The 19,183-nt window shown below is 41.0% G+C and overlaps 1 protein-coding gene across 3 annotated transcripts; it reads left to right on the top strand.

The window, feature by feature from the left end:
• Positions 1–1,468: 1,468 nt before the first annotated feature.
• On the top strand, positions 1,469–18,210 carry LD (Homeodomain-like superfamily protein). 3 transcript variants are annotated; one of them, XM_087697937.1, is made up of 14 exons: positions 1,469–2,052; positions 5,192–5,219; positions 5,711–5,841; positions 11,919–12,259; positions 12,357–12,450; positions 12,582–12,675; positions 12,778–12,861; positions 14,065–14,104; positions 14,192–14,255; positions 14,339–14,400; positions 14,481–14,554; positions 14,781–15,281; positions 15,357–16,804; positions 16,909–18,210. In XM_087697937.1, exons 1-14 carry the CDS (start codon positions 1,861–1,863, stop codon positions 17,740–17,742), a joined length of 3,987 nt encoding a protein of 1,328 aa, XP_087554063.1. In that variant the 5' UTR covers positions 1,469–1,860; the 3' UTR covers positions 17,743–18,210. The 3 variants fall into 3 exon arrangements, with proteins under 3 accessions (XP_087554063.1, XP_087554062.1, XP_087554064.1); XM_087697936.1 differs by having other exon boundaries at positions 14,772–15,281; XM_087697938.1 differs by lacking the exons at positions 1,469–2,052; positions 5,192–5,219 and adding an exon at positions 9,393–9,529 and having other exon boundaries at positions 5,713–5,841; positions 14,772–15,281.
• Positions 18,211–19,183: the final 973 nt, after the last annotated feature.

Here is a 19,183-nt window from a genome sequence, read left to right as displayed (position 1 = left end):
CCTCAAGTTTATGGACCCAATAATCAAAAGAGAAGATTCACCAAAACATGTCCCAAGCTTAGACTAAGATAGTTAAGGCTTTAAGCCAAAGCCTCAATTTTTAATCATTGTTTGAAACCAATAAAGCTCCACTTTTTTGGGGAGAGCTCCACGAGCAATCTTCCTTGTCTCCAAACTATCAAACTCTTTATAGAATCCCTTACCAGTTAATAAAGTAACCATGGTGGTATTATCACCCTTGATGTGACTAGATAAACAATTTTGGAGAGATCGAGATAGAAACCTACTTGCCCTTTTGCCTATAGCAACTTGGTCGATATCCTAACCTTTCTCTTTAGAACACTTCAAAAAGTGCAACCTTGCATATTGGAACACCTACCAAAGTTCAATTGAGAAAGAAACTCCTAAAACATCACCTCATTTGATAAGGTTAACTATGTTGTCAAATATCCCCAATTTCATACTCTATATACAATCTTATTAAAGCCCTAACATTTTAAAAGTGCAAACTTGTAAATATGACACTTATTCTAAGGAAAAGTTGAGCTGGATACTCCTAGCATATAAAACCATCAGACAATCAACTATGTTGTCAAATACTGCGTCAATCATCATACCCCAGCTCTAAGAACTCTATTACAATCCTATAAAAGCCCTTGGTCGACCTATGTAGTGAGATTTCTTCTCATACATTGGACCTCTCTCCTCACCCCTCTCTCCTCTTTGTGTCTGTGTCTGTGTGACCAATGTGTGCATTTCAACAAGTCTATTACTACTCTTTGGCTTGCCTCCTCAAGGGAGATTTTAACATCATCAAGCCTTTGAAGATATTTGCAAAGGTCCCCATGGGCATCTAGCATAACCTCATTGCTAGGCAAATTATATAACACATACACCAAACTTAGCAAGTATTGGCAAGAAAAGTTTGCAACAAGGTGTGTTCAAGAGGCAATTGACTATATTCTTGAGTTTCTCGATGTATTGTTGCATGTTAATTTGGAATAAGAGAGCAAGAGGTGTGCACACCACTTAAAGTACGGTTCTCATTGGTTTTTAACATACTGGTAGACACCCCTTGCCATGAAAGTAACCAATCCCACAACTTGTTTGAAAATTTGTGATGAGTGCATGAAAGCAACTTTGCAAATTTAAGGAGTGATGAATTGTAGCTTCTCTCTAGGGCAATTGGACACTCCATCAATGGTTGCACACTTGAGTGGCATCTATGCACAATGATCAATGTTTACCTTAGGGAGAGACCAATTACACCCACTCCCCTGACTCTACTGGCATTCAATGAATATGATCAATGTATGCTCAACATCAAACTTGAAGGTCCAATCGGGGTTTTTTTTTGCCCCTAAGGCATTATGATCGTGTATAATGTATCAAAAGAGCTCTTGATGGATGGACAATGTATATAATAAAATTAGAAACTAGGAATGTGGTCTTATGGCTAAGGCTAATATGGGAAACAGGAGAATGGGAAAAAAAACACTGAAAAAAGAAGGGGAAGGAAAAAACAGGGTATGTCGTGACAGTCTACTGCGAGGGGGAAGAGGAAGACGACGACAAGGTCGAGCCATGGCTGCCCTTCTGTTGAGCCTCCACGCATCAGATCTGCCGCCTTCTTCCTGCCTTTGCTGCACCATCATCCCCCCCTGCTATCCCCCATCGTTTTTCTTTCTTTGCCACTCTCAGCCCCTCGCTCTACCCTCCCCTCTTGGCGTTACGCCTCCCTGACTGGCCTGCTGACATGGCTTCCCTTCTTCCTTCCTAGCCCTACGCCCCCTCCCCCCGCAAAAAAGAAAAAACCAGAGGCCCAACTTGCAGGCCCTCCAATTGGCAAGCTAGCAGGAGATGCAGGATCAGGTCATGGTACCGCCCGCGGATGCCGCTGCCGCCACCACTGCTCCGGCACACGATTTCAGTCGCCTGAAGTACTTGATGGATGATCAGCGCTCTCTTATCCGCAAGCAGGTGGAAGAATTGCAGAGGGTTGTGGTGCTGCAATGCCAGATGACAGGGACAAACCCGCTTGCCCAAGAAATGGTGAAGTCTCCCATCTGCTATAACTCTTCGAGACGCAAAATTAGTGTAGCTATCATGCATTCGCTTCGACTGATACACTGAATTAACACTCTGCATTGTAGTAATCGATTGAAGATTAGGACTTCACCGAGCAGACTGAATGATGTGAGTGTGAGTCTTGGGTCTGGCAACAGCCACAGGAAAGGATTCATGGAATAATTAGGGGTATCACTTCCTACAACGCAGGGGTAATTTTAGGTATTAGGGTTATGGGCATGTCATAACGTATATTCCCATAGAAGCAAGGAGAGGGGCAACAATTATTCAAACACGAGTATGAATGTGCACATTTGCATCGGCAACTACAACTAGCGAGAGGAATTATTTTTCCCTACAAATTAGATCAAATCAACTTGTAGCTTTGGTGGCTGGAAATTGTTCTAGGGCATCTAAGTGGCGTAGGTCTGTGAGATATCCATAAGTTTGACATGCGGAAGGCGATACCATAGAAACTGCTTAGATATTTTTGCACATGCAGTCTTTGCATTATATTGGTTGTCACACTGTCCCATTTGGATATCATACTTCACTAGTCTGCGCTGCAATGTGCTTCTGTAGTTGAACAATGTCTTGAGCAGGAGTTTTCAAGCAGCCATTGCGCCTCACAGGGTATTTGATTTTCTCAAGTAGACTTCATAAGCTAGTGGTCACACTTCTGTACAAACTTGGTCCCACCTCGAACCATTCTCATACAGGCTTGGGATCTTGATTTCTCAGAGTGTTTCACAAGGGTGGGTGCTCTCATAAAATGGTTGATTATTCTCTCGGTAGATGAGTAGGCATAATGGTCAATGATTGGTCATTTGGAAGATTCACTTAAGAGTAGTCTCCTAGCTCTTGCATACTTGTTAGGGAGGGATATCCTTTGACATGCTACCAGCAACAGTAACCCTAACATGGGCCAGGAAAGAATCATCAAACCTCAAGCAAAGATTAAATGCAAAACGTGTGCTCTTTTGATTCTTGTGTGAAATATCATTCATTGAAGGTCACTTGGTGGAAGGTGGACCGATTTATGTATGTGGGTCTAGGGTCACCACATTTTTTCATGGTAATGGTGGATTATAGGACCCATTCAAGATCAGACAGTTGGGTCCACCTCCACAAGAAATGGACTCACCCTCTATGATTCTGCTAAGGAATTTACTGATTGCACACTAGGGAATAGGGGGCCTAATCGAATGAATAATTGAGACAGAGTTAGAAAGATGCGCGATCTTTACACAATCTCATGTTGGTGATGAATTGAGAAAAGAGTTAAAAGGATGCATGATCTTTGTGTGATCTCATGTTGGTGTTGAGGTTAATTGGAACCTCGTGAATCCAGCAATTCATTAGTGATGCCATGCCCTATGTGCAGCTGTGGTCATACCTAATGTGAGGTTGGCCAACTATGTGCTGAGTCCTTTATGTGGAGTGAGGCAAGAGAACACTATCAAAATGCTGGGGCTTCCAAGAGTGAACCATCCTATGCACTAAGTCTGCATGGAACAGCCACCATAGCAGCCAGAGAAGGAAGGAGTCTCCATCACTTCAACAAGCATTAAGATTCTTATCTAATAAAGTGGGACAGGGATCGTGCCCTCAGAATGATGGTTAGGCCATCACCATTCTTTGAAGGTGCATTCATAGGTCTATGAGACAATGGTGTACAAGACTCAAGTATTCTTGAAGAACCTAGTATTGTGGCTGAAAGAACAAGGATGCCTTTATAGCAAGAAACCTTAAAGCTTGGAGGATGAAGGTTTTCAAAATTGGGGAAGAGCTTTGAGAGTTGCGATCCAAGCAATACTTGAACTCCGTCATTTGCAAGAGTCAACCTAGCGATAGTATACAGGGCCTACATTTGGATTCTGGGAATGGGTTGGTCACCATATGCTCTTCCAACAAGGATCTGAAATTACTGATTCCATACCTGGGAGGTGGGAAGAGTTCCCTTCAGAAGTGCTGTTGATGTTATGGAGACGCAGCATTGCAAAGGTTTTTTGCTGAAGGTGAAGCAAGCTGGACCTGCTCTGTGGAAAAACAAAACTGCTGCTCCAATAATGGCAAGATACTAAGGCTGTTTCTGGGACAATACAGGTGTTGCAGTGAAGTATGGAAGCTCTGCTGGGCGTTCCTTTGGGAATTCTGGAGAAGGTGCCAGATCTCTTAGGCTGGGACTGATGTTAGGCTGTTGATTTGGCAAACATGCAGTAGCCCTGCATTGTTTTGGGAGCTTAGGCAGCTGGCAACTTTTTTGGGCAGCACTATGCAAGTTGTTCTTAAACTTTCTGGACTATTGCTCTGACAGTGAATTTCACACCTATGCATGAGAGACTGAGTGCTGCTCTCAACTCAGAACCAAGTGGATTCTTGGAAGAGCAAAAAAGCTGCAGGCTGAAACTGAGGATTGAATAACATGTCTGATCTTAAAACACCAAATGTCCTACTACAAATGTTGGCCATTAATAATAACCAGGGCCCAGATGCAATTTATGATCCAGAAGCTCACCAACCGCTCATCTGAGCCCTAGAAAGGCTTAACACGTTTGATAGTTTTGACAGTTATGACAAAGTTGTGATGTAGCACCAGTTGGTAGAGTCAGCAATATGCTTGGGCTTTTTTCAGCAATAGGTAGAGTCAGCAGCATGCATGGACTTAAGACACGCCCTAAAAAAATTAATAGTACAATCTTTCAAAGACGCATGCTTTCCACTGATTCTGTGAAATAGGTAAGTGCAGGAGCAGATGAAGGAAGTGGCAAGGGAGACTGGAAGGTAGGTTTTGTTGTTGCAACATATACGTCTTGCCTCAACAGATAATCATATAAGTATGGGATGCACTTAGAAAGATATGCACAAGCTCACAAATGTTGCTTGGGAACTTTGTATATTTGCCAAGTTTCAACCAGCATTTAAAAGAGAAAACTTCCAAATTGGCCTGGCCCATGCAGCTGCCATTTTCCAGTGGCAATTGTAAGCACACTTGTTGAGTAATATTACAAGAAATTCTGGTGTTGTCCTAGTAGATTTTAGTTCTATATTTGGGTATTTGGTTGATCCTAGTATTGGTTACTTGTTCTGAAACTGAGACTATTTTATTTACATGTTTGTGCAGGCAGCTGCTGTGATGGGCAAGAAATCTGGTACATTTTACCATCTTTAATGTCCCGCTTAAGAGTCAGTTGTCAAGGAGTATCTTGAATACTTGTCTCATAACAGCTTAAACATTATTATCCATGTATAGGGAATCAAGTTTCAACTTTTCATGCATTCAAGTTAACTTTTGTAATCCAAGGTGCTCATTGCATCTGGAAATGATTTCAACAGATTGAGTGGCCTTTTAACATGCTTTTTTAAAAGTTGCAGAGTAGGAGTAGTATATATGGGCTTGCCCTTACATGCCATCAATGGTTGAGGTTGCAGCTGTGGTTTTCTTTTTTCTCATCTGGTTAAGAAATGTGCTAACATAATTCAGAAATATGATCACTGTTTATTTTGGGCTCCTCTGAACTTCAACTCCTGGGACCTGCAGTTTCTGTGGCACCCCATTTGGAACAAAATACATTTTTAAATATTTCAAATCAACAGTTCTTTTTGGATGGTCTATGTGTATAACAAGTTTGCTTCTTTTCAGGACGAAAAGGTGGAGAACCACTGACACCAAAAGCACTGAAGTTTCTGTACAATGTCTTTTCTATCAAAGACACAATCACTAAAAAAGAGGCTCGTGAAATAAGTGCTCTATGTGGAGCCACAGTTACCCAGGTAAAAGTTGGTGTCTTTCGTCTCTTTAAAATGAGAATCTGTGGTTGGACTCAACCCAACTGTTCGAAGTATGCAACAAAGATCTTAACGGCATAAGCATTTCAAGACTTTTTGCCAAGTAGACTTGGCAAATGTATGTTCAATTGGTCATCTCTATTTTGTGTATCTTGTGTATTAGATTTTAGTTCACACACTGACCTATAACCTGGGTAAATGTGCATACAGTCTTAGAAAAGACTGCATAAATGTTTTATAATCAGCATGCATGGAGAGATGCAGCATTTATATCCCCCCTCCCCCTCCCCCTCCCCCTCCCCCTCCCCCTCCTCTTGCCCCACTCCCCCCCTCCCCGGGTGGCCGCCTCTCAGGGTCAAAAGTGGATGCAGCAATGGAAGTGTGAAAGAATGCTGAAATAAATTGCTGATGGAAGAGAGAGAAAACACAAGAATACAAGAATAATGCTAAGGAGAATTGGAGAACTCAGACATATGCTCGGGAAATGGAATCCATATACCAAACATGAGACAATCACATACAACATTGAGTCATTGGCATCGGTTCCTTCTTCCAACAAGGCATGCATTGGATCTGCAAGTGATGAATGATTGAATGTGGAGGAGAAGCTCGAATAAATAGGACAAAATAGCACCAAGAAAGTGATCAGGACAGCCAGCATAAAATACTAAAATAATCACTATAATGACCAGTAAAAAATACCTATATAGTACTAGAATACATGGCACATCCTAGACTCACTCATGAGCCGACTATATTGCTAACATTCTCTCTCAAATCATGGGTGATCTATTATAGTACAATGATACAATGATAATGACTTGTCATAGTCCATACAACAAAGATCACCAAAATAGGACCATGGATATCCAAGCAATGGGTAATCAAGCCAGCACCAAGGTGCCTCAAAGAGAACTTGATGTCGATGTTAATCGTACTGGAACCTGAAAATAGAGGACCATAGCAGCTCTTTGTGTTTGTCAACAATGCCTTGTAGTAGGATACATGACCATGGATTTCGGGCCTTTGGCTAAGACCACCAAAGTGTCCCTTCATGTAAGCTTGAACTAGGAGACAATCTTGCTCTCCGTCAAGAAATAGCCCATCATGAGCGTGGATGTCAATCCTAACTCCAAAATTTCAAAACTTGTTAGACTTTAGTTGATGCGTCAAGGAAGTCTCTCTTTGGAACTTGTGCACTTGTATACCAGCATAGATGAGGTTCACTATCCCCATCTCACCACCATCTCACACTCCCTCTTTGGCATTGGAGAGTTGTGAGGATTGACCACATCACCTACACTAGAAAGCAAGAGCGATTGCCAAGCCTTTCCTGCGATCTGAAGAAGATTAATCCTTTGGAGGCCTTGGTTGGAGGATCCGAGTTGGAGTCGTAGGAGGCAGATAACTTGGTAGAGGAGTTTGTATCATGTTGCTTTTTCTTCCTCAAAGTTGCTAGCTCTTTGCAATCCTTGTGCAAATGTCTCTTCTTACGGTAGTGATAACATAGGGCCTTCGACTTTTTCTTTATGTCTTCTCTCTTTGAAGCTGCAAATGCCTCATTGGAGCCACCATAGTGAGATGGAAGCCTCCCTTGTAACCACAAAGATGCCTCATGCTCAAGTAGCATTGAGGACATGTGTAAAGCTCATTGGCGTTGATGACATTTGGACCCGCAAAGCATTGCTACTCCATCAAATTTTGGAGAGAGCTTGTAGAGCGCAATCCCCACAAGATGAACGGCAAGGGCAGATTGCATGTGTCAAAGCTGATCCTGTATTTGTGTAACACAAAGAAAAAATGACTGTGTGATGTCCTTGGACATTTGGATGGGCACTAGTAGTATTGGTCATGGTGGTTACAAAGTGTCCTTAGTGCATTCTTCCTATTGCACACATTCATTGTGTGAACACCTCTCTTAGGCTTTTGGCACGTTGGCTAATGCATTTGCACACTGAGATGGTGTGGGCTGGTGGTATGGCCCATGGGATACCAACCCTCTGGATATGGTCATGGCACAAAGTGTTACTAGCTCCTAGGCTCAGTGGTGAGCCTGTTTGGCTCTACGGTTGGGAGGTTGGGATGTCAGAGATTGCACTAAACAGAGTTCACACGTAGTGTTGGATCACAAAATTTGCAAAAAACAGGAAGAATCAGCCAAGAGAAGGCAGATAGAGGTTGAAAACGCTGTTGCCCAACCTTCAAGAGCCTGAAAGGCTGAAAATGCAAATGTTGCAGATGAAAAAGGTAGTCAAGGAAGCATTAAATGCAGTTGCCTTCAGTAAAAAAGGGCAGAAAATCACCATAATGACCACTAAAAAATACCTAGGTAATACTAGAATGCTTGGCACATCCTAGACTCACTCATGAGCTCTGACTATACTGCTAACACACAACCCACCCCAAAAACCCAAAACCACACCACCACCACACACCCCACACCACCCCCCTTGCCCCAAAACCAACCCCCTGCAAAAAAAGGACCAAAACCCAAAAAGAACATTTAGCAAAGAAGAAAAAAAAACACCCCCCAAACCCCCCCTTTTCCGCTTTTCTTCTTCCTTCTTGCCTCCTCCCCCCATGCTTTACATCACATTTGTTTTTTCAAATGCAGGCTTGAGTTTAATGTTGATCTTAATGGGAACAAAGATGTCACAGAAAATATTCTCAGTTTACATGGAAATTTTCAATAACTAACTAGACGATACTACAGTTGTCAAAGGTGGCCTTTGGTTCTTGTGCCCATTTGTGTGCCTTGTTAGTTCTTCACGTGTTTTCTCCTGATAATAACTGTTAATCCCGTTTGCAAAGGAATAAGAATAATGCTAATAATGAGTTGCAAAGTGCATGTCTGATTACTTTTTTCTCCATTTCTGGAAGGTGAGGATCTTTCTAGGTTTGAATTTTCAGTTTTCTCTTTTTCTTTTTTCTTTTAATTTGCTTTTGCAGCAGCAGGCTTTTCTTGTGCCTTCATACTTAAAAGACTCTGCGTGTAATCAATGGGAAGCTTGTTCAGATGGGGCGGCCAATGGGCTTATTTAATATGCAATGAGCTGTTGGGTTTAATGCACCTGTTTCACACATCAGCTTTCAATAGTTTCTCTTCTGTTTCAACTACTTGGAAATCTAGTATTTTGTGCACCAGTTCAAAGAATCTCATTTTAGTCTCCATATTTGTTGATAGTATGTCAGTTCGTGCATACATTTTCAATCCCTTCTTTAGTTCCAAAATTTATGAGTCTTAAGTTTTTTGTGCACAGATGACTACAGGAGGAAATTCGTGTTTCTACCAAATACTTTCTTGGGGTCATTATGAGTCTAGGCAGTGCAAACCTTTACCTCTTTTCTTTATTTTAAGACTGATTTTTAAGAGAGGTGTGTTTCTTCAGTGCATGCTGTCTAACACATTCCACCATAGATGCTGCTGTTTGGTAGTTTTGGGATGGAGTCTGATATGTTCTGAGAGTCATTAGTGTAAACCTTCTTCCAAAGTAATTACTTTCCTTAACTCACCTTTTTTTGCAATTTGTTTTCAGAATTTTAATCTCTTCTGCTCTCTTCTCCAGTAGTTTGTGTTACAAAAGCACGCAACATTCTACTCTCATTTGATCAAATGCCCCTGGAAATAGATGATTCTGGAATCATAACTCGTTCATTTCTGAAGATAAATCAGGCAACATTTCACTCGATACTTATCAAATCTTATCCTATGCAAAAGCTTTACGGTCATTGAAAGCTAATGAACTACAATGATTCCAGCACATATTATATTGACAAAACACATGTCTCAATAGATATAGTAACTTAGTTATAGCAAGTGTTGAGGATTTGTGTGAGTTGATATCTGTACTTCCCCCATAGGAGATTGAGGTGGGGGGTTTGTGGAAGTGTGATCAGGTTGATAGTCAGATTCCAGTACAATCAGTTTTATTGATGCCAATGCAGTTCCAGTTGACAACTTTTATAGTTCCATATTTCAATTACTATTCTGTCTTCTGCATAATAATCAGGTTTCTCACAGCAATGCACACTTCAACATTTCTCTATCAGTATTGACACAGTATTCGATCTTTTGCCACACATTCCAATTATTAAGATGTACTCCCAGCATACATGTGAAACTTTAGGTTACTGAATATGATCACAATGTAAACTGTTGATTAACTGCATAGATCAAAAGTTGATTCAATCATTAGCCACAAAGTTTCAACAAGTGCTTGACAAAACCAAACCATAGTGAGTTGTTTCTCTCAACAAGTGGTGCTTTAAGCTTGAAAGGTGGTTTCTAGGGAGGTGGATATGACAAAAAAGATTAATAAGAAAACATCACACAAATGATGCAAACATTGTCCATCCAGCTAATTCAACAATTATTATAGTAAAGGTGAGGTTCTAATGCACCAGTTAGCATTTAGTGCAAGAAAAGGCTAGAGGTAATGCAAACTTAACGGATGTCAACAGTAGCTCTATTCATCTTTTGCTTTATTGCATTACATTATTAAGAGATTATCACTATTTTGCATGGACATTAAAACCTTGACGTGTGCAACACTAATTTCCAAAATGCATGGTCCAAAATATTGCTTTTGTCTAGTGAATGCTACGTTCTTGTTCGCTACATGCTTGCATATAGAGGAAGTATGTGTATAGTGAAATGTGAAAGAAATAAGTTGCATATGATTCGAAGCCTAGGAATACGACATATGGTAGATAAGTATAAAGAATACCATTGTTGGGATAAACTTATATTACTTTACTTTGAAAACTCTCATTAGCATCCGTGATGAAAAAATGCATAAGCTGTTAAGGATGAAGTTGTAACTAAAGATTGTTGGGTATTGGTGAACTTAAATTGTGAGTATGTGTATGGAGGCTACAACATTTGAAATCATGGTGAAGCCAAGCAAGGCATACTATGCTCCTTGAATTAGCATACATCATGTAGGATTGTGATCGGCCAAGTTGTAGAGGCATTTGCACAATGCCAAGTTTGATGCTTATTTTGTGGTTATTAGGTAGATTCCCAATCCCAGTCCTTGAAATGCTTAACAAGTTCGGATTCAATGTTCACTAAAGAATTTACTATACAACTCGCTATAAGCAATCCATATACTAGAGACTTATGCTTGGATAGTTGATGTAATAAAAGAGAAAAATTTTGCAACAACCTATATGAGTAGATGAAGGCACACTAGTGTGCTGATAACATTTAATTGGAGCTCATGCTAAAATATCATAATTCTACAATTTGCCTAATATGAAATTTGCGTGCCTAGTAAAGTTAAAGCCAAATACTGTTTACTAGTCTACTACTTTTAAGGATCCTTTCCAAAGTGAGGCTACTTTGATTGTCCCACAAAGTTCACTCATTAACTTGATACATGAATGAGAGAAAAAAAATTAGCGGTTCACAACTTTTACAGCAGTCCATATCTGTGTAGAAAAACTGATCCTTTGTTTAGTTCCAAAGGCTTTATAGAGCCTGTGTGGGACTCAGCAGTATTCTGATATGCTTTATTTTTCTGTCATACATGTAGCTGTTTATCGCATTTGATAAATAAATGCAAAATATTTAGAGTTCATGAACTGGTTGTTACATAGTATTCTGATCTGCTTTATTTTTCTGTCATACATGTGGCTGTTTATCGCATTTGTTAAATAAATGCAAAACATTTAGAGTTCATGAACTGGTTTTTACATACATGAATGTTCCTTTAATCGGCATGATTGAGTTGCAGTTGTTCACGTGGTTTAACGTAATCTATGTGTATACAAGAATTGACCCCCTTGTATTCAAACACAAAGAGCTTTATAGAACTCACATGAAATGCATGTGGTGGCATGTATTGAACGTTGGGACTAGTGTATTTTGTTGTGCTGGATGGAATACATTATTCTGTGTCCCAGGTATTCAAGCACAAACATTCAAATCATAGTGGTTCAGATTTTTCTAGGCATGAAATGTGTTTCTTGGATACCTAGCCAAGAATGTTTCAAGGGGCTTGTGTCGTAAGAAAGCTTGTTTTTCAAAGGTTTTGAGGAAAAGTTTTGCATGTTTGTAGGTAAGAGAATTCTTTTCTGGGCAGCGGTCACGGGTTAGAAAGTTGGTGCAGCTTTCTCATGAGGATGCAGGCAGTGATAGCAGGGGCTCAGAACCTGATGAATTAGTTTCAGGTTCAGCGAATTGCTCAGCACCAGAACCTGCACAGGCTACTGGGACTGAAAGGACTTACCTGTCATTGCTGGATTGTGTCAGTCAGAAGACAGATAGTGCTACCAAAAAGTCCTCTGCTGCAGAAAGAGCTCAAAACCTTTTGACCATAATGCGTCAAGAAGACACCTTTGGTGGACAAAGTGAACTTGCACATGTCATTTTGCAGGCAGATGAACCTTTTTTCCGCTGGTATGAGATGTGTATGATAATTCGAACTGAACAGGGAGGAATTTTTTTAAATCTCTGAAACTTTAGTTAACTGATTAGGTATTGTCTCTATTTCTAGGTTTATGATACGAGGTGGGTTGCAACTAATTATAAAGTGGCTGACGCAAGCTGTTTCAGAGGAGCAGACTAGTCTCATAAGGGCTTTACTTAAGGTTGTCTAAGGCACACTTGCACAGTTTTCCTCCTTGCATTCCAGCACCTGTGCATCCTTTATATGGCACTGGTATTAGGTAAGGTGCTTTGGTAATAATCGATTTTGATTAGGATGTTGACATGTCTGCAGATTGTTGGCCAACTACCACTTGGTTCTGCGCTCCCCATGCATATGTCTGCTCTTTTGCAGACTGTTAACAAGCTTCGTTTTTATCGAGCACAAGGTAATCATGTTTTATGTTCGCCTTTAATCATGCAGGATAAGTTGGAAATAGTGTGAATTATGAATCATTCATGCATCTTCTATGAATCCGTGTGAAGATCAGATGTTGCCAGTCGTGCTAGGTCACTTTTGTCAAAATGGAGCCGGTTTCTTAGGGGGAGCCACAACGGAAAACTGTCTGCTGCAGGTTGTCATTCTTTACCTCTTGTAAAATGCATTACTGTTTGCAGAAGGGCTTTGGATTTTCAAATGTAGTATGTCCAAACCCTTATTCCAGCCACTTGCAGTGACATGCAGATAAGGGTAAACACATTAGCCAGGTGGGATGTAAATGTTCCATGGGTTGCAGCAGAAATCTAGCAGCAGGGATTGTTTTGCTTGAATTGTCCTCATTTTGGAAAAGGTTCAGAAGAAAAACACTTGGATTGTGTGTTGGCAGTCAATTGGATTATGGATGTCTACGTATAGCTACATGAAATGGCCCGAAATGGGACTTAGGAAGGGGTGAAACACCGAAATGGGGTCAAAATCTCTTGAAACTTGTTTCTTGGACAGAAATGTTTCGTAATCTTGAAATGGTGCCACGTTGTGTTTCAGGCGAAACCCAAAATGTTTCAGAAAACGTTTCGGGACATAAAAGCTCTCCATCGAATAGGATGCAATAATTATGGTCAAAAATTGAAAGTTTGTGTCTTTTTAAAATATATATATTTGAGGCCACAAATGTGCCGTCTTGAGTGTAGATCAAGTGAAATCGGATTAACCATTTCAATAACAACCTTTACAAGCAAAAAGAGACCCAACCTTTCAATCATGACCTTTCATAAAGCCAAAATTGTGATTCTTCCACGTGTGAGCATTAAAAGTGAACAACTGAAACAAGGATCGTGGCCACAATTTGGTTCCAACTACAACCTATCAATCAAGACCAACACTTATGACAATCACTTATGACCAATAGAGACCTCCCTCTCTCTCTCTCTCTCTCTCTCTCTCTCTCTCTCTCTCTCTCTCTAACTAAGAACATCTTCCATCTTATAGCTTCATTAACATCTTCTAACTTATAATTGTAAGTATTTGCATATTGATAAATTTAAGTTTTTTAAGTGGAAGTCTTTAAACCTTATTAACTAGGATATCATGTAACATTTGTCTTCCCTTGATGATGTGGCATTCCCGTTCCGATTTCGGTTTCTTTTGAAAATTCCCATTCCTGTTCCTGTTCCCGTTCCAAAGTTTCCCTCAACTATGTATCTATGTGCTGTGCTAGTGAGTTACAATAGGTATTCGGTGTGGTAGGCAAAAGTCCTGCTAAATGTGTGAAGGCTATCAGGCTTTTGTGTGGGATTACATAGAGGTCTTCCAGCTAAGCCCAGATCTGTGATGGCAGGTTCAAATAGCATGTCTCAACCAATACAAAAACGCAACAGGTAAGCAGCAGTTTGACGTATTAGTAAGTTTGTAGAGTGTCTTTGTGTGATAGCTTCCCCAAAGTTAGTAAGATTTCTCTTTATCAGGGATAATGGCAGTGCACAAGTGGAGGGGGACACATTGAAAAAGAAATCAAAATCTGATAATATTGTGAGTATTGGTGGTTGAATACTTCCTTTTTGGACCTCATCAAAATTATTTAATACTGAACTTTCTTTCATTTCATCTCACAGGAAAACCCTTCCAAGCTTGGGTTAGATGCTGCTTCCAGTTCGTCCCTTGTGGAGAAGCCAATGTAAGTTAATGATCAAGTAAACTGGAAGTTAAACGGCTGTCTTGAAGGTGTTTTAATCATGCTGTTTTGTAATGGACCAGGGAACCCTTGGAGGCAGTTCCTGAGATCAACCCTACTAAAAAGCGGCCTGGGTCCTCTCTGATTCAAGGCACTCGTATCCTTCAGTTTTGGGTTGATTTGTTTGCATCGCACAGTATATTGTGTTGTATGTGATCATTAGCAACAATGCTTGTCTGCTTTTTTGTCCTATATTCTCTTTGTTCTTTAGCTCCACTTATAGTAGAAATTTTATTACTCGTATAGAGCTGATACAAGTTTGTAATGGTCTCAAACTTTGTAATGGATGGCACAGTAATCTCCTCAACTAAGAGATTCGCTAGGCACCAAAGAGCGGAGGAAAGTGCAGTTGTTTGAAGAGGCTAGAATTGCTTCTAGACGAAAAGAGGCAGATCTAGCAAGACCCTCAAGCTTTGATCCTGCTGCTCGGCCACTTTCTGCGGACGATATAAAAAAAGCTAAGAGACGTGCTCAGCTTCTGCAAAGTCTGAGCAATAAGTCTCCCCATGTTTCTTCTAATTTAATGCAACTGGGCACGATGGATGTGTCAGATCAAGAGATATTGAAAGGGTGGAATGCATCCTCATCAGTCAACAAAAACAGTACAATCTCACAGAAAGCAGCTTTGAATGAGGGCAATGCATTGGAAACTTGTCCTAAGGCTATACTCAATCAGGGAGCTGGTGGTAAATCCAACATTCAGGTCACTCAGGATGGGGTGGAACAAGTTTTTAACAAGGAAGTTGCAATTAAAGCTACCTCTCAAAGGAGTATAGAAGCTGATGACCTGGGTTTTAACACCATCTTATGGAGTTTACCTCCAAGTAAGTCCTGTTGCATTATTAATAGTTGTGCTTTGTGTTTGCCCTTATTAAATCACAGCATCTTTCATGCTGCAGGACTTGTGCTTGATCCTCGATGGAGAGTTGCAACTGGTCATGAAAGCACAGAAAATAGCAATCAGTATCTGCGCATAAAAACTGAGCAAGAAGTCATTTATGCAACTCTTGATTGTATTCCATCTAATCCACAGGAACCCCTGGAGAGAGGTTCACTTTTTGTTGATGATACTCTAGTACCCGAACTTTTACTCGAGACGCTGGATGAAGATAGTCAGGAGAAGGATTGTTCTTTACAGTCTCCAAGAGAAACTGACCTAGAAAAAAGAAGAGGGCAGGAAGCAGATAGCAAGGTGTCTTCACATTCTGCTAGTGATGCTTCGGGGCAAGGATCTCAGGAAACTATTGAGACCAGATCAAAACCTTCAGCATCAGACATCAATGTAAATGGTTTGGGGCAAGGTTCAGCCGATCCGAGCAAGATCATACCAGTGCCTCCAAAGCCAGATAGAAGCACAAATATGCATGATGGCTTGTTACATGAAATGACACCTGTTTCTATTCCAGACAGTCAAGCAATGGCTATGCAGTCTGGACTAGCCAAGTCTCCGAATGATGATGGTGTGCTAACTGCAAGTGCTAATATCTCGAGATCCACATTCCTTAGATCGGGGGGTGCAAGTGAGGTGCAGCTTTCTGATAGTAGCTTGTCAAGGGACTCTGAACTGGAGAAAAGGGTGCCCTTGGAAAAGCCAAGTGCTGAACAGGCAGAGGTTGTCAAGAGTTTCCGGTCTGAGCAGACAGTGCAGACTCCGACCACCTCATCAAGTACCTTCAAACTTTCGATGGTGGCCCCATTGGTACATACATCTAGTCAAAATGATGTTGCAATCTGTCTACCTGTACCTGAGAAAGGAACTGATGCAGCTGCCAATTTTTCACTGGACTCAACCAAACCACCTGTATTGTCTAATCAAGTGAGTAAAGCTCAGGATACAATGAGCAGGAAGGAGGAAGGAACAGTGGATGGAGTTCTTGGGCTGAATCTTTCTGAATTGAGCAAAGAAGCCTGTCTGGACATGCTAAAAGTTGTGTTGCAGCAGCTTGCTGATAATAGTGGTGGCTCTGGCGCTGATCTAGAGCTTCTTTCCATGTTTCTGAAAAATCCAGATTTGGTGTATGCACTAACCTCTTCACAATCCATAGATTTGAATGATGTTGCGAATCTAGATAAAGTTTTGAGTATGAACGCTGATGGTAGCAACCAGAAGCACCTCAATATAAGTCAAGCTGAAAGGGTTGTCAAGGATATCCCTAAGTCGGTAGAGTCAATGATGATCTCAAATGACTTTAGGGAGAAGGTTATGTTTGGGATCCCACCATCAGCTCCTCCATCCCATGCAGGCAGTTTGATGCCTTCAAACAGTGGGCCGGCTGCAACATTGCAGCAATCAAGGCTCCCTCTGCCACAAGTGTTGCATCCTGTCCTGCCAGCTGTAGATCAAACAGTGAGTATGCTTGCACTTTTCATCTTGAGTTTTGAAAAATCAGTGTGGTTTCTTCATTATACTCACTGCATCGACATTCTTGTGGTTTTGGGTGTTGGAAGCAGAATCAGACTGTTCAGAGCCACCAGACAATACCCACCCAGTTTCTGGGTCAATCACCATTACAATCAGCTGAATTGCTTACGTTTAGGCAATCTGATGGTGTACCTTCACAAAGCAACGCATGTGACTGGTCTCAGCATGCTTTTGATTTTCCTCAAGGGCCATCAGGCACTGTGCATATTACCAGGCATACATTAGATAAGTTGTCTGCAGCAAGGCCTAATCTAAATCAAAGCACTGGGTTGGGTGACCATCCTCACGCTTTTCATGGCTCATCAAGGCCTCCAGGTCAATCTCCTATAATCAGGTCCAGCCAGCCAAAACTAGCACAAATGGTCCCACCCAATATGCCCGTAGATGGAAGGGCTCAAGCTCCAATTTTTCTGCAAAACGATCACACCAATATGAATTCAGCCATACAGAGATTGGATGGGCAAATGAATAGGCTGAATGGTCTTACTTTTGCAGCAGGATTGAATCCACATTTTGAAGCAAGTGTTAATAATAGGGATGCAGCATCTTCAATTGGCATTCTGCGTGCTCCAACAGGCTCAGCCCATCCAGAAAATAGATTTCAACAGCCCAAGATGCCTGCATCGATGCCTAATGTAAGAGGGGTTCTGAATATCAACCACCCACCACCTCTTCCAATAACTTACAATGGCTTTAATGTGGATCACAAGTCCTTGCACCCCAGATTATCTTCTGCACAGCAGCCTCCACCCCCTTTGAGGCCTTTCTCACCAAGGCCTCAAGGGGATGCAGTTGTCTGGCAACATCTGACTGCTCAATCTGCTAATCAGAAATCTGTGAGGCCGAACTGGAGGGAACATTGACAGGTTCTGTATGGATCAGATCTTAGCTAGACTGCACTCCAGCATTCTTGATCTGATTTTTCCTGCTAGGTCTTGTGGATCAGAGCCTAATCTCGTGGAGTGAGCATGTAAAGTAGATTCAGAAGCTCAGTTCCAAACAGCAGAACAAAAAGCTGGTTTGGGAGCTCACTGAACCGGTCTCCGAAAGAAAGCTTACTGAAGCATATCCAAACAATTTGAATAGCATTTGCCTAGGTTTAAGCAGCTGGCCTTGATCTTGTATGTACTTTCTCACACCAGTGGTGTTGTGCATTCCACTTTCTTAAGGGCAATTCTAATTTATTGCTTGAAGCAGCTCTATAGTAAAACATTCTTTGATGGAATTGCCAAATTGTTTCAGTTGGCATCCATATTCAAAATAGTCTGGTTTGGCAGCTTCATTTATCAAGCCTATGGCTTTAGTGAGAAAAGGAGCATGGAGTTTGTGAAGTTGGTCTCTACTTGTGTTGATATATGTACATGTCCTTTTGCCAGCGTGCTGTTATTTGTGCAAATTGAATGTTACAGTTTAGTAAAACACACATAAAATTGAAATTTGGGCATCATCAGTTTATCAACAAGTTCGAAATCATTTGGCATTTTGGGATTGTTTATAACTGGTCTAAATATTCTATCATTGATCTTGTTTATTTACATTCTCAAGATCCGGAGTCATGGAGTGATACTTTCTTACCTTTTGGTACGTGTTGGTGTACAGCAGTAAAGGCATTTAGATCATCATACTGATCAAATGAAAATGTAACTGTCAGTTACAAGATAAATACTGAAATCTGAGGGGTACTTTGTGGCCTCATCCTGTCAGCCAAAAGATAGTTTCCGGATCTCAGACACTTTTTGGTGTCATTCATGTGCAAACCTGGAGTATACTTCTAGGTGGAAAAGACGAAGCTGACACTTTCCTGCTTTTGCTCCAGGAAATGAGCAGCAACATGTGAGATCAAGAGCTCTTATGCTAATGATTACAAACCGTAATAGTGGCAAGGTGTCTTGTGAGCATTGCTTCATCCTGATGTTCTGTAGGTCAATACTTCGTTCTAACTGGGCAAGAGATGGCAGGCTATGAATTGCTTAATGGACGTCTGCTAGTGCACAATTTACCAACAGGAGACTCCTCATAGATTGTTTACATTGTTACTGGCTTGTTTGCTGCGAACCTGGGTAGAATTGCTTAGAATCCATGGGGGCTTGACATGAACAGCTCAAGAATACTTAACAGGCAGTGGGGAAAGTGAAATGAATGCAACTGCCTTTGGTCAACACCCTAACAAAACGAATAAAAGGAAAAACCCTAACAAAACATTTCCATTTATGATCTTCATGAACTTTATTGGGTAAAATGGTATGGAAGAGTTTCCAAACTTTGAAGTTTTGAGTGCACTAGGGTTCAAATCTTGGATTGTGC

Source organism: Lygodium microphyllum, chromosome 17 (assembly GCF_053477565.2).
Source record: "Lygodium microphyllum isolate KBCC chromosome 17, Lygodium_microphyllum_v1.1.10, whole genome shotgun sequence".
NCBI lineage: Eukaryota > Viridiplantae > Streptophyta > Polypodiopsida > Schizaeales > Lygodiaceae > Lygodium > Lygodium microphyllum.
This window is presented reverse-complemented; position numbering and strand designations above follow the sequence as displayed.